Below are 13506 nucleotides of genomic sequence, written 5' to 3'. Positions count from 1 at the left end.
TGAATGATAGCATGGTTTTGTATTGAATTCCCATGTTAAATACAGAGTGGACAACTGAGGAACCAGGCTCCATGCGATAGCCACAGCTGGGGTCTCTGAGTGGGACCTCTTCCAGCTCACACGCATCCCCTTACTGGGCTCAGCCAGAGTCTCATCTCTTGTCCCCACAGCCTCGTGGAAGAGACTGACCTGAGACTCAGGGGAGCCCAGCAGGGGTCTAGTTCCCAGCTGCTCAGCCGGCTGAACCCTTGCTCCAGCATACGCCGTGGGGAGCACTGGTCAGGACTCAGAACTTAAAGAGAATATGTTTCTACTTGTGAAGAATTTGTGAAGACGCTAAAACAGATTTCTAATAATGTGTTTTTGTAAATCATACATCATACCGTAGGCAAAGCTGGTCTCACTGTCCAGCTATTAGGACAGCACGGGCTCAGGGTGATCTTTCCACTCAGAGGTCAGCTTGCTCTGCACCTTCTACTCTCAATCCTGCCCTCTCTCCCTCGTGATCAAGTGGCCAGAAGTAAGGGTTTGATGTGTGGTGGGGGGAGTGGGGTTTCCTCTGTGTCAGAGTAAAGCCTAGGCCCGGGCCTCCTGGAGAAGCTGCCAGTGGCTCACAGCTAGTTAGTCCATCCTCACGGTGGGGGGCTGTTTCTCTTTCTCTGCGTCACCCTATCTTTCCTCCCTCTTTGGAAGATGGGCCTGGGCAAGGGGGGAGTCTAGAAACGTGGTCTTTCCTGATTAGAGAGGAGGAAAGATGAGTCACACATTAGAAAACCAGAGGAAGGGTTCGTAATGCTAGTAATAATAGCAGCCTGCATCGGCATAGCACTTGATACACTCGCTGTGCGGCTGTCGACTTGCTTTGCAGTCTTTGATGAACTACCCAATGGTCTACTCATTCTCATCCAATCTGTAAGTTAGAGATATTATTTAACAGACTCGCTCTTACTAGAAATCATTTTCCAAAAACAAGACATAGACTATAAAAAACTCCCATGTCCTCTCTAAACTGTGCTCCATTCTGTAGACTCGTGCGGTATCATCCATGGCGCTGATTCCCAAAGCAACGCTGGGACGTTAAGGGAGGGGCGAACGGCTCCAGCAGCTAGGAATACACGCAGAAGTTCTCCAGCTCCCTGCGGCTCAGTCGGGCAGGGTTCTGGGCTTTGAGGTGTGTCTTTCCAACCTGCGGAAGAAATGAAGAACTTTAGACCTCACCCGCAAAGAGATCCTCATAGCATCCTTGAGAGGCATCAATTATTACCCCCATTTTACAGATTAAGAAAATGAAGCTTGGAGTTGGAGAACAAAGAACATAAAGGAGGAGCTTGAAACCGGTTCTTCTGGCTCCGATTCTAGTGTTTCCTTAACAAGGACCCAGCCCTCGGTTGCACTGGCCCACACGGTGTCCTCTACAGCCCTGGGCTGTCCAGCTGGCTTTGATGTGGGGCTACAGCTGAAATGCCAGGGACTCGAGCAGGCACCCACCTACCTTCTCCCTTGGGACCACCGGCAGCATCTTTATGGGGCCACAGGTGGAAGCTCCGATGTACCATGAGGCTAGTGGGTGGGAATGCCCTCCATGCCTCAAATTCTTCTGGGTATAACGGGAAGTATAATTATACCTACCTCATGGCATTCTATGCGGATTAAATGAGATAATTCACATGATCCCACTAGCAGGCTACCGAACACATCATACACCCTAAATAACCATTAAGAGGCAAAGGGAGGAGCAGGGAGCCTGACCCTGAGATCATGACTTGGGCCACAGACGCTTACTGACTGAGTCACCCAGGGGCCCCCCAGGGATCTTCTTACCCACATTTTCGTTTTAGAGACGAAGAAACTGAGGTCCAAGGAAAGTAGGGGTTTAATTCAAGGTCAGAGAATGGATTAGGGTTGGACTCTTATTAGGGAGCTTGAATTTTAAATTAGGGCTGTCCTCCAGCTAGTTCCCCAGCTGGGGGCTGTACATTGGACATGTCTCCTTTCCACGGGTGTGTGGGACAAGGGTGCAGAGAAGAGAGGATAAATAAATCTTAATGATTTTCCAAAGTTAGCAAGCAATTGGGAACCATTCTGGGGCATAGATCATCTTAAGCTGATTCTGGAATGGACACTGTAAAGTAACCATTGAGCCTGGTGGCTCCATTGAGGTCATTTAGAGAAGGGAAAATAGGGACCCCCCCGCCCCAATTGTATGCTGTCTCTCTCCCTCAAATAAATAAAATCTTTAAAAAAAGAAAAGAAGATCCCTAAAATCTCTACAACTCTGAGACTCCATGCATGGCCTTTTCATGAGTGTTCAACTTCCAGGCTTTTCTGTGGGCCCTGAACCCATTCAGAAGGAGCTCTAGGATCTCACCTCTTCATAGATGGTATAACTGAAGGAAGAGCTCTGGTTCTTCTTCTTGGATTCAGACTGGAAATTCAGAGGGTAAAGAGTGCTTAACTTCGAGTCAGGAAACGTCCCACTCCTCTCTAATGAGAGAGGTCCCCAAAGAGACTCAGGGCTGCCTCAAAAAAAATCCCTGAACCCACAGCCAGGGATGAATAGAATCTCCTACCCCAAGAGTAAGTAATGGGGTTTATGGTTTCCAGAGAAGGCACAATACACACTTACTGAACCCAAGTCAGAAGTTGGTATCCCGCACCCACATACCTCTCAGATCCACACTCACACACATGCCCAGTGCACGCACACATACACATACGCATGTGTCCTCAGACCATGCATCTCATCAACACATCATACACATCACACACACACACACACACACACACACACCCCTAGTGTAAGCATTTCTAGCACACACATCCCTGACCGTGGTGAAACCCTAGAAACACTGGAATTCAGAGGCACTCGCAGTCCTAGGTAGAGTCTCCTTAACAGCAGCAAGTACATGACCGTGGTGCCTGTGACCATCCCCAGGACCATGCCCTGCAGCATAGAACTGAAATGTAACTATCTCTCATGGTGGGATCTGGAGTGATTGAATGACATATTAGAAGGCGGATGAATAAAAAGTCTGAAAATCTGTTTTAAGCCTCTCCCCCATTTGACCCCCACCCGAGGTACTCAAGGCTCCTACAGTGCAGCATATTCCCAACTTCCTGTACTACCGTGTTAGGTTTATGTTGTCCTGCTGTGACCCCATGTTGTCCTGCTGTGATCCCAGCCTTGGAAATACCATTCTTCCAACTCCCCTCCCACTCAAGGTTAAAGATCACCATGGGCACCAGGTTCACCAAAGAGCTGTGAGCTCAGCTTGGAGCCCCTCAGGATTTGAGGGGGCTGTGATGGGTTGCCTCAGCTCACCAACCAGCAGATGACTGGCTAGAACCTTATCCGGTTTCCTGCAAGTCAACACTGTGTCTCTCTAGGTCTGGGCTACTCCTCTGGCGCTGGGCTATCTTCCCCCACATCTGAAACCCCTCTAGTATCCCTCCGTAGCCTCAGCTGGCCTACTAAGGATGGCGTGGTCTCTCTGGACAAAGTACCACCTTTCTGTCTGATTGTCCTTGTCCCATAGAAACTCCTAGAGACTCCTTTAATCCGCTGTTCTCTTAGTCTCAGAGCTGTTCTTTTTCTCCAAACAGAATCGGAAAAGCATTTCTAGTTGACCCATTAACATTTAAATCCAGCCATTTAAACCAATCTGCTCAGATCCACACAAGGGAAGATAGCTCACAGGGCAGTGCACCCATACTCGGCAAGCTCCCGTGCGCGTGCAGATCCACACCTGCCTCCCAAGCACTGGAGGAGGAGACTCACCTTCCGGGAAGGCTGTACCAGCGCATACAACGTATTTGCTTCTTGTGATGTGGGAGCCGAGGACTAAGAAGAAGAGAAATAAGCCTTTCAGAAGCATAGATCCCTTCTACAGATAAGGCTCCAAAAAGGTAAATGGCCCAAGTCAGACAGTATATTCACAGTAGAAGCAGGATTTAGACCCCAGACTCACCGGATGTCTTTCCTCAACACATCAATGCCTCCCGTTGGCAACATGCCTTCCTTCTCTGCACCTGAACCAGGTGTCCTCAGAGAAAGGTAGCCATCCTCTTTCTAAGGAGCCCCAGAGGAAGAGGCTCCTTCTCGCTCAACATCTCAGTCGGAGACGAGCTCTCCCTTGCATTTACTGAGATTCCTCTTGTGGGAATCCAACGCGACTAAAGCCAGAAAACTAGCAGGTGTCGGTCACTCTTACATCTCTCTTTAATGCTCTTGGACTTTGACCCACTGTCAGTGAGTCACATGACCTTATGGGGAGCAGGAGGGGGTACCCCCCCAACTTCCCTCTGTCTCCACTTTCTCCTTCTCTTGATCTTTCTCTGAAGCCTATCACTATCCCCCAGGGATTTTCTCTGCCCGGCAGCTTAGCCACCAAACCGAAGAGGCTACTGCTTCAGGACTTAATTAATTATTTAAAAAATAAAAAATAAATGTCATATTTATTAGAAATTTTTCATCACTAACCACCAAGAGGCAGAGTTTCCCCTGAGAGAGATGCCCCAGCCTGGGTTATTGAAAATGTCATTTTAGCTGTCAAAATTAGAGAATGCTTCTCCAGTTTATGGTGAATTTCTATAACCCCAGAATGTTGGAGGCAGGGAGAGGGCAGGGGGAATGGGAGGCTCAGAAGCCCTTTAGCTCAGTTCTGTGGCCTAGAATACACTAGTTAACCTGTGTCTGCCTCCTCATCTGCAAAATGGAGGTTGGATTAGACCCAGTTCATGAGGCTGTTTTGTGAGATTCATGAAGAAAAGAGACATAGTAAGTACATAATAAATGTTATTGTCGGGTGCCTGGGTGGCTTAGTCAGTTAAACATCTGCCTTCAGTGCAGGCCATGATCCCAGGGTCCTGGGGTAGAGCCCCATGGCAGGCTCCCTGCCCAGCAGGAAGCCTGCTTCTCTCTCTCCCTCTGCCTCTCTCCCCTGCTTGTGCTTCCTTCCCCTCTCTGTATCCCTAGCAAATAAATAAATTTTTAAAAATTGTTATTGTTAAGGCATAATAAGATAAAAGAGGACAACACAGACACATTCTTCCCTGAAAACAAGTATAATAAGGAGCAGAAATGAAAACAAAACAAAACAAACACACTACAGGGTCCCCAAGTATTGGAAGTAGCGGGGAAGAGAAAACAGAAGCCAAGTCCCCTGACAAGCTTCCTCCCCCTACGGGCTGTCTGGGCCACACCTGCCACCAGGCATGGACGGGCAATGAAGACCTACACCAGACTCTCAAGCTCTGTTCAGTTCTGCCAAGACACTCCAGAACCACAGAGATCTTTTCCAACATCTTAATGCAGCTGAGGCCACGCCGTCCTTTAGACCCTAGGAGCACCAAGCTCTTTTCTGTCATTCAGGAGTGTGAGCTTCTGGAAGGCCTTAGGAAGCCCCATAGACAGGCCTGGAATGGATTCGAGAAGCCATCGCGTACCTGGGACTGGATCATGGAGTAGATGGTGCTTCCTTCCCCGGGGGGATTCTGCCTCTGCGTCTGCACAAGAAAGAGTAAAGGGGTGCGGGGTCGGATGGCTGTGTCTCTCCAGATGGGGGCTGGGTGAGAAGACACAGAGCAAACAAGAGGGCGCCCGGAAGCTAGTGAAGGAGGTGGTCACCAGTCACCCCAGGATAGGGAGCGACAGTAGAGAGAGCAACTCACTGCAGTAGTTACTGTCCCATGCAAGGATCCCCCCAGGTGTGAAGGCATTGCACAGGGTGACCCTGTCCGCGGGGGCTCCGATCACGGGCTTTACCTCGGTAACTTAGAAACTCGTCTTTGCTGACTTCTCAGCCAGATTTGCCACGTAACCATCAAGCCCTGAGCAAGGCTGTGATCTGAGCCTCACCTCAGGGCCTGTGCCTACCTCAGAGGCCTTCACTGTTTTAAAGCCCCTTCTCTCGATCCAGCCTTGGTGCAGAGTTTGCCCTAGGCCTGAAGTCAGCCCCTGGGCAGCTGCAGAGCTGAGTGAAGCCTTGGACCGAGGCCGAAGGCAGGGAGACCAAGCCTTTCCTGTTCCCCTCCTGCCCACAGGAGTCAGGGTTGGAGGTGTTTTACCCCTGAGCGCCTATTGCCAGGTTGGGCTCGAACAGGGAGCCAGAGGGGACCAGCAAGAGGAAGGAGCTCAGAGCAGCAGGAAATCACCCGCTGTCCTGGGAGCTCGACAGTCATGGGCATCTGGCAAGAAACGAGAGTTGGGGTGTCTCCAGAAAGGTCAGAACAGGGCCCCAGAGTAAAAGCACAGGAACTTGAGATTTAGGCCTTCAGACCAAACCCCGAAACCCACAGGGAGAAGCCAGCAAAGGATGAGGCCACAGAGGGAGGAGCTCCCGAGTCAGAGGCAGAGGCCTAAATCCCCAAGAGATTTCTTTTTTCCTTTTTCTTTTTCTTTTTTCTTCTTTTTTTAAATAATTTTTTTTATTTTTTTATAAACACATAATGTATTATTAGCCCGAGGGGTACCGGTCTGTGAATCGCCAGGTTGACACACTTCACAGCACTCACCAGGGCCCAAGAAATTTCTTATCCTCTGACTAGCTCTTTTCCACTCTTCCCCGGAATTTACCTAAATGCTGATGACCTAGAAGATGACCTGAAGTCATCCTCATTTTGTGGGAGGAAAGGCAATGTGTCGCAAGCCTCTGGGCTTCTAGCTGTCGGTAGGCAAATTTGTTCTCGGGCATTCGTCAGTGGCTGGTCGTGATGGGAGAGACAGAGTCTCCTTCGTGTCCGTGAAGGGGCAAAGGAAACGGGCCGGGGAAGCTGCCCCGATTCCTGATTCCCACGGGGCCCAGACCTGAGGGAAGAGGCTTGCCTGTTCCACAAGGTCTCACACGTGGGATAAAGCGGGAGATCCCAGCACGCTGACTTTCCGTCTCTCCGCCTCAGGTGGAGCCAGGGAATGGGGCGGGAAGAAGGCCCTTCCATCCCTCCCACCCTCCCGGCTGGCCAGGGAGGCCCTGCCTTCCCCTAGACCTGTCACCACTTCCTGCCCTGCTTAAGGGCAGGCAGTGGAGCTGCGCCCTACAGTGCCCTCCCCGACTCCACCCTGCAGGCCGGCAGAACTGGCCACTCCCTGCGGAGGCTGGCTTGGAGAGGTTCTTCGTGGATTCTCGGAGGAAGCCACTTTGTCTCCTCAGTTTTGTGCTAAACTGGTTTCTCGCTCGGGCATCTCAGCCAGACTCAGGCCTCTTCCCAAAATGTTGTGGACGCAGACCACTGAGCTAGCTCCAACATTGTTATGCATTGGCTGGTCAGGCTGGCTTCCATCACACCCAGGGCAACAATAGAGGGACCCACAAAAGTAAACTTGGACATGCATGGGCATGAGAATTTGTGGCCAGACACAAAATGCAAGGAAGCTGGATTCTTCTTGGGTCTTGGCGCAGCCGGGGAGACTAGGCAGAAGCGACGACACCAGGCGGCCATCACCCCGGGAGGCAAGAGCAGCATTCTGCCCTCTTCCGTGGACTTGTTGGGCTCCATCCTTCTCAGCAGGTTCTCCCTTGTTTTCTGCTTGTCCTCCACAGCCAGAGCCAGGAGGGTGATGGGAAGACAGAAGGGAGGGCTGAGGACCACTTTGAGAAGACACTTATGTGGCACCCTTTGTCTCCCTTCTCCTAATGACCATCCTCCCAAAAGCATCTTCCAGGCTAACGGAGACAGACCCCCAGCCCCTCGTGTACCGTACTTGATTACACCTGTTTTGCAAGTTGTTGACATCTTCATAAACTGTCAGAGGTTCCCCTGGGATGATATCTGTGGAAGAAAAGCAGCAAAGACAGAGCTGCAGAGCCCTCCAGAGGGCATCCTGTCCCGGCTTCTGCTTCTCACAGTCCCACCTCCATCCCAGATGGCCAAGACCTTGAGAAAGATTCTAGAAAGGAGGCAGACTAGTGCCCTCCCCAGGATGCCCACAGGAGCAACAATCAGGCAACAGAGGAGTCCGTCAGGCTGGGCAGCCCCCCAACAAACCAGCCCCCTGCAAACATCCCCGAGGTCCCTCAGTAGGTATGACCTGGGAAAAAGGGCCCAGTAGCTTTCCCTCCCCCAAACCTGCACACACATGTCCCAACGCTCCAGAGGAAAAGCAGGTGCTGTGCTCCCAGGCACGTGCCACTGGGGACACCAGGTCAGGCAACAGCACCTCCTGGGGACCAGCACTTACGGGACTGCTTCCTCTTCCTCCTCCACACACAGAAGCAGATGAGGGTGACCAGGAGCAGGATGATTAGAGAAATCACGATGAACACCAAGTAGTCCACAGAGGTGTGTTCTAGGACACGGAAAGCATGAGGCCTGAACTTTCAGTCTCTCTCTCCCCCTTCCCACCTGTTGGCCAGAGGACTGGTTTCAGACCTGCACTCCCCCCTCACTCCCCACTGATTGCACCATCAACCCTGTCTCCCCACAGTTGGGTGACTTCCCCTGACTGATGCTAAGGGCATGGATACCAGTGTCTGACAGGCCTGGCTCTGTGCCCTTGGGCAACTTCCTCAACCTCTCTGAGCCTCCATCTTCTCACTTATAAAAGGAGATGATGTTATTTGCATAAGGGGGTAGATCGTATGATCTAATATATGTAAAGCAGTGGGCACAGCACATGAGACATATATTCATTCTTTTGCTAACTCCACAAAACACGCTGCGCCCCACTCTGTGTCCGGCAGCCCTCCCTTCCCCTTCCTGCCACTCCCCTTCCTCGTGTGAACTTCCACATTGCACATCCGTGTCATAGGCGTAGCATGGCGAGGGAGCCCGTCGACAAGGGAAGAAGGGGAAGGAGTTCTGCGTCCCAGGTGCTCGCTGGTGAGGCTCTTCACAAGCATAACCTCACCTACTCTTATCAGCAATCCTGGGAAATTCGTCTTATCATCCCCACTTTACCCAAGAGAAAAACTGAAGCTCAGAGAGGGTAAGGAATCTTCCGGAGATCACAGAGCTAGTGAATAATGAAACCCTAGCTGACATGACCCAAAAGCCAGGGTTCTTGTCACTCCAAATTGCTTCAGCTTGTTGGTTGCTTTTTTTTTTTTTTTTCCCCTAGGAATGCCTAGTTTTGTTGCCTGTATTGGGCTGTAAGTTTCTTAAGGACAGGGACAGCAAGTGGGTTTTTCCCTGTAATGCCTTTGCTGATGACACTTTAATTCTTTATTTATCTGATAAAAATTGGTGCAAACTTAACCCAAGATAAGTCTTAGGATGACCACAGGCAATAAACCAAGAACTCTCCCAGGAACCTTGTGATCAAACTGACTTTCCCATGGCCCAGGGCACTGTTGTACCCCATTGTCACCTCCTGGGGAACTACATGGCTCAGGGAAGTTACCCTTCCCTGGGAGGAGGAAACATGTCTCCATCAGTCTGTCAGAGGAAGGAAGTGATGACCAGCAGCCAGAGCAGGGCCGTGACCCACCAAACAACTAAGCTTTCCTTACAAGGAAAACTCACATCTCCTAGGATTCTTGGTGGGGATAACTATCTTCTCAGACTAAGCTACACCTGGCTTATGGGAACTCTGTGCCCAGAGACCAGGACCACCCCAGGGAGGGGCTGCAAGGCACTTGAGGAGGCAACCAAGGGGCCTTATACCCAAGCATCTCTGCCATGAGTCTGATTATGGGGTCCACCATTTTCAGCCCCTATTAGTGCAAAGTGCTCCACTCACGCTTGTTGTCACAGCTCTGGGAGAAGGTGTGGTTTACCCAGCTGACCGGGTTGCTGACGTTGCAGGTGTAGTTTTCCAAGCTGTTGACATCAATCTGCTCCTCCAGTTTGCTGAGATTGTTTGGGATCTCGATCAGCTCCTTCCCTCTATACCAAACATAGCTCACGTGGCCACCTCCGGAGACTGAGCAGGACAGCGACACCTGGCATTTCCCTCCATTCAGGACCTTTGTCTTCCCCACTGCTTCAAGGGTCCCTACAGGATCTGGAAGCAGAGATTCTGATCAGAAAGGCACTGGAAATAAAAACCTTGCAGGGGGTCAGAGGGGCAGGCCGAGCAGTCCTAGGGACTCACCAAATACAGAAACCCGGAACCGGTGATGTTTGACTTTCCCACTGTCATCAGTTACCTCCAGGAGGTACAGGCCACTGTCCCTCGGCTGAGCTGCTTTGATGAGAAGAGTTAAACTCTCTTCCCTAAAATCGAAGATCTCTTTTAAATCGTCAGTCCACGTTTCAATCTTACTCTTCCAAGTCAGTATCACGGAAGTCTTTGAAGTTGAGTTCCTCTGTATCTTCCATTTCACAGAGTTTATGTGCTTTGTCTGTGTTGTGGGGGGTTGTAGGGAGAGTTGCATTCCCGAGAGTCCAACCACAGGTTCAGCAGAATCTAGGGATTCCAGAAAAGAGAACCCAGGCTGGAGGCCGCAGGAAGGGCGCCACCCTGAGCATAGCAGGCAGTTGGATATGACTCCCCTTGAGCCAAGAGGAAGGGGGCATGTGTGAGGAGACCAGAGCCTGAGAGAACCTGGAAGTGTACTTCCCTTTCCTGCCTCCCCGCTCCCCGCGCTCCGGGCCCCTCCTCTGAAGGAGCCCACCAACCAGGAAAAATAGTTAAAACCCCCGACTTCTTTCTGTGGGGCAGCAGGTTTTAAACACTTCATGTAAAATTTATAAAATACTTTACATAAAGTTTATAAAACACTTTTATATAAAGCTATATAAAAATATTTTAACCAGGGCACCTGGGTGGCTCAGTGGGTTAAGCCTCTGCTTTCAGCTCAGGTTACGATCTCAGGGTCCTGGGATCGAGTCCCGCATCGGGCTCTCTGCTCAGCAGGGAGCCTGCTTCCTCCTCTCTCTCTGTCTGCCTCTCTGCCTACTTGTGATCTCTGTCTGTCAAATAAGTAAATAAAATCTTAAAAAAAAAATTTTTTAACCACATTTAACTATGTGGTTTTCTTGGTTTTGTTCTTGTTTTTAAATTTTATTTATTTACTTCACAGAGAAAGACACAGCGAGAGAGGGAACACAAGCAGGAGGAGTGGGAGAGGGAGAAGCAGGCTTCCTGGTGAGCAGGGAGGCTGATGCGGGGCTCAATCCCAGGACGCTGGGATCATGACCTGAGCTGAAAAGCAGACGCTTAATGACTGAGCCCCCCAGGCGCCCCTTAACTATGTGTTTTAACAATGACCTTGTAAGAGTTTTATCCCTATTTTACAGGTGGGAAAAAAACTGAGCAGAAATTACCGAAAAGTAATTAGCCCAAGTTACACAGCAAAAAAGATGAGCTTGAAATCCAGTCAGTTTAGAGGCTGTAGAGGAGGCGTTTTTAACCATAATGTTATAAACACTGTATCTGACGTGACTCCCTCCCCACAGAGCTAAAGCAACCACCAGTGACTGCAGGAAATTCTGAACGGCCAAACCCAGTAAGATGAACCCTCCAAACTGAACTCATAGCTCCCTCCCCTGTCTTCCTATAGAGCTCGATTCATAATCCTCTCTTGTAACACTTAACACACCAAACTGGGGTCATTTCTCATTAAGGTTTGCCAATTTTGTAGTCACTAGAAAGTCTCCACAGCAATTGCTCCCTTAAGAATAATTAGAGAAAAATAAAACGACACGGCCTTGATATATGCCCGCGGTTGTCCTCTCTAGAGATCAAGATGTGTGCTAATTAAAATGAGGCTGTGACATAGAGCTGCTATCTTTTGCCTCCCGGAGGAAAGACCAGCACAGTCAGGAAAGAAAAATGGAAGTTGCAGTGGCCATTTTTGGCAGGGAAGCTGTGTGGTCACATAGAAAATGCTGGAAATGAAAAGGTCCACCGGGGAGGGTCAGAAAGTATTTGGAGGAGAGAATAGGATACAAGGATTGTTATGTGAACAGATCTGTTAAAATGGAGGACATTGGGAGGAGAGCAATGGAGAGGGGGATTTTTAGATATCCACTTGCGTTATAAACACGTTCACTCCCAACCACATCTTCACCCTGGCATTTCCTCAGAGTAAATAATTAAAGAAACTTGAAAAAAGAAAGAAAGAAAGAAAGAAGTTACTCGGTTGATAGATTATATTTCTTTGCTCTTGACACTCCTAAGAATAAAATACATAGGGTTCCGGGCTCTGGGCTGGCTCAGTCAAGAGAGCAGACTCTCGATCTCGGGTTTGTAAGTTTGAGCCCCACGTTGGGTGTAGAGATTAAGCCTCTGCCTTCTGCTCAGGTCATGATCTCAGGATCGAGCTCCACATCGGGCTCTCTGCTCGGAAGGGAGTCTGCCTCCCTCTCTCTCTCTCTGCCTGCCTCTCTGCCTACTTGGATGTCTCTCTATCAAATAAATAAATAAAATCTTTAAACACACACACACATACACGCACAGGGTTCCCATTCATATTTCCATGATTGAACTGGCTCTGTCCATCGCCAAACCAGAAACCGGCTCTGCATTTGTCTCCCATGGTCCTACAAATGCAAGAGGCACAATGACGCATTGCACAGAGAACCTGAGATCAATCCCCACTGGTTACAATCCACAGTGTGACCAGGGCCCTGAAGAGTTGGGGCCCCTTTGTGTATCAGACATGGTTCCTGACTCCAAAGAATCTGTGATCTGAAAGCAGAACATACTTTTATTCCACAGCATAACTGTTTTATTCTTAACAGTTGAGATAAATAATCATCTAAAAAAATCTAATTCTGATCATGAAGACCACATTAAGACATGCTAACCAACCCTCCCACTGAGAATAACTAGGGAAAAAATGGGCAAAGTATAAAAGCATATTGCTAACGGCATCAGGGAGCTAATAAAGCAGTGGAATATAACAGGGCCAAGATCTGGAAGGAGAAAACTCGGAGAGGCGAAGCTAGAATTTTTGACTCCTGTTCCCAGAAGGCTTGCAATAAACTCAAAGAACTAAAAGAACACAGAGTTCAGGGATCTCATGTTAAGAAGAAGTGGGTATACTGGGTCACCTGGGTGGCTTAGTTGGTTAAGCTTCCAACTGTTGATTTTGGCTCAGGTCATGATCTGAGGGTTCTGAGATGGAGCCCTGCATCAGGTTCTGGGCTCAGCATGAAGGCTACTTGAGGATTCTCTCTCTCCCTCTTCCTCTGTCCCTTCCCCTCCAACCCTCTCTCTCTCCCTCTCTCTAATAAGTAAATAAAATCTTTAGGGGCACCTGGGTGGCTCAATTGATTAAGCATCTGCCTTGTGCTCAGGTCATCATCCCAGGGTCCCCAAGTCGGGCTACCTATTCTGTGAAGAGTCTGCTTCTCCCTCTCCCTCTGTCCTTCCTCCTGCTTGTGCTTTCTCTCTGTCAAATAAATAAGTAAAATCTTAAAAGGATAAAAATATAAATTATTCCTGGAGGAAAATAACATCAACATGAGCATTAAATCATTTCTAAAATTTACAGATTTGCATGCAAATGTCCAAAATGAAATAAAAAACTAACAAGAATAAGGAGAGGAAACATGTCCAAAACTTAAAAGAAAAAATAACCAATAGAATTAGGCTCAAGGAGCATTTAGATAACTCTGTCA

The 13506-nt window shown here is 49.2% G+C and overlaps 1 protein-coding gene across 2 annotated transcripts in view; it reads right to left on the bottom strand.

Moving 5' to 3' along the window:
• The window catches only part of CD244 (CD244 molecule), a 28585-nt gene continuing 15079 nt past the window's right edge, over window positions 1-13506 (bottom strand). For both annotated transcript variants that reach the window (XM_059413501.1, XM_059413502.1), the window contains 8 exons: window positions 10031-10345; window positions 9677-9940; window positions 8177-8284; window positions 7700-7767; window positions 5446-5505; window positions 3779-3841; window positions 2369-2425; window positions 1-1186 (listed from right to left, as the gene is read on the bottom strand). In XM_059413501.1, coding sequence (XP_059269484.1) covers window positions 1106-1186; window positions 2369-2425; window positions 3779-3841; window positions 5446-5505; window positions 7700-7767; window positions 8177-8284; window positions 9677-9940; window positions 10031-10345 — 1016 coding nt within the window. In that variant the 3' untranslated portion in view covers window positions 1-1105. The remainder of the gene's footprint in view (window positions 1187-2368; window positions 2426-3778; window positions 3842-5445; window positions 5506-7699; window positions 7768-8176; window positions 8285-9676; window positions 9941-10030; window positions 10346-13506) is intronic.

Source organism: Mustela nigripes, chromosome 10 (genome assembly GCF_022355385.1).
Source record: "Mustela nigripes isolate SB6536 chromosome 10, MUSNIG.SB6536, whole genome shotgun sequence".
Classification (NCBI taxonomy): domain Eukaryota; kingdom Metazoa; phylum Chordata; class Mammalia; order Carnivora; family Mustelidae; genus Mustela; species Mustela nigripes.
Note: the sequence above shows the minus strand (reverse complement) of the source record. Positions and strands in the feature narration are given on the sequence as shown.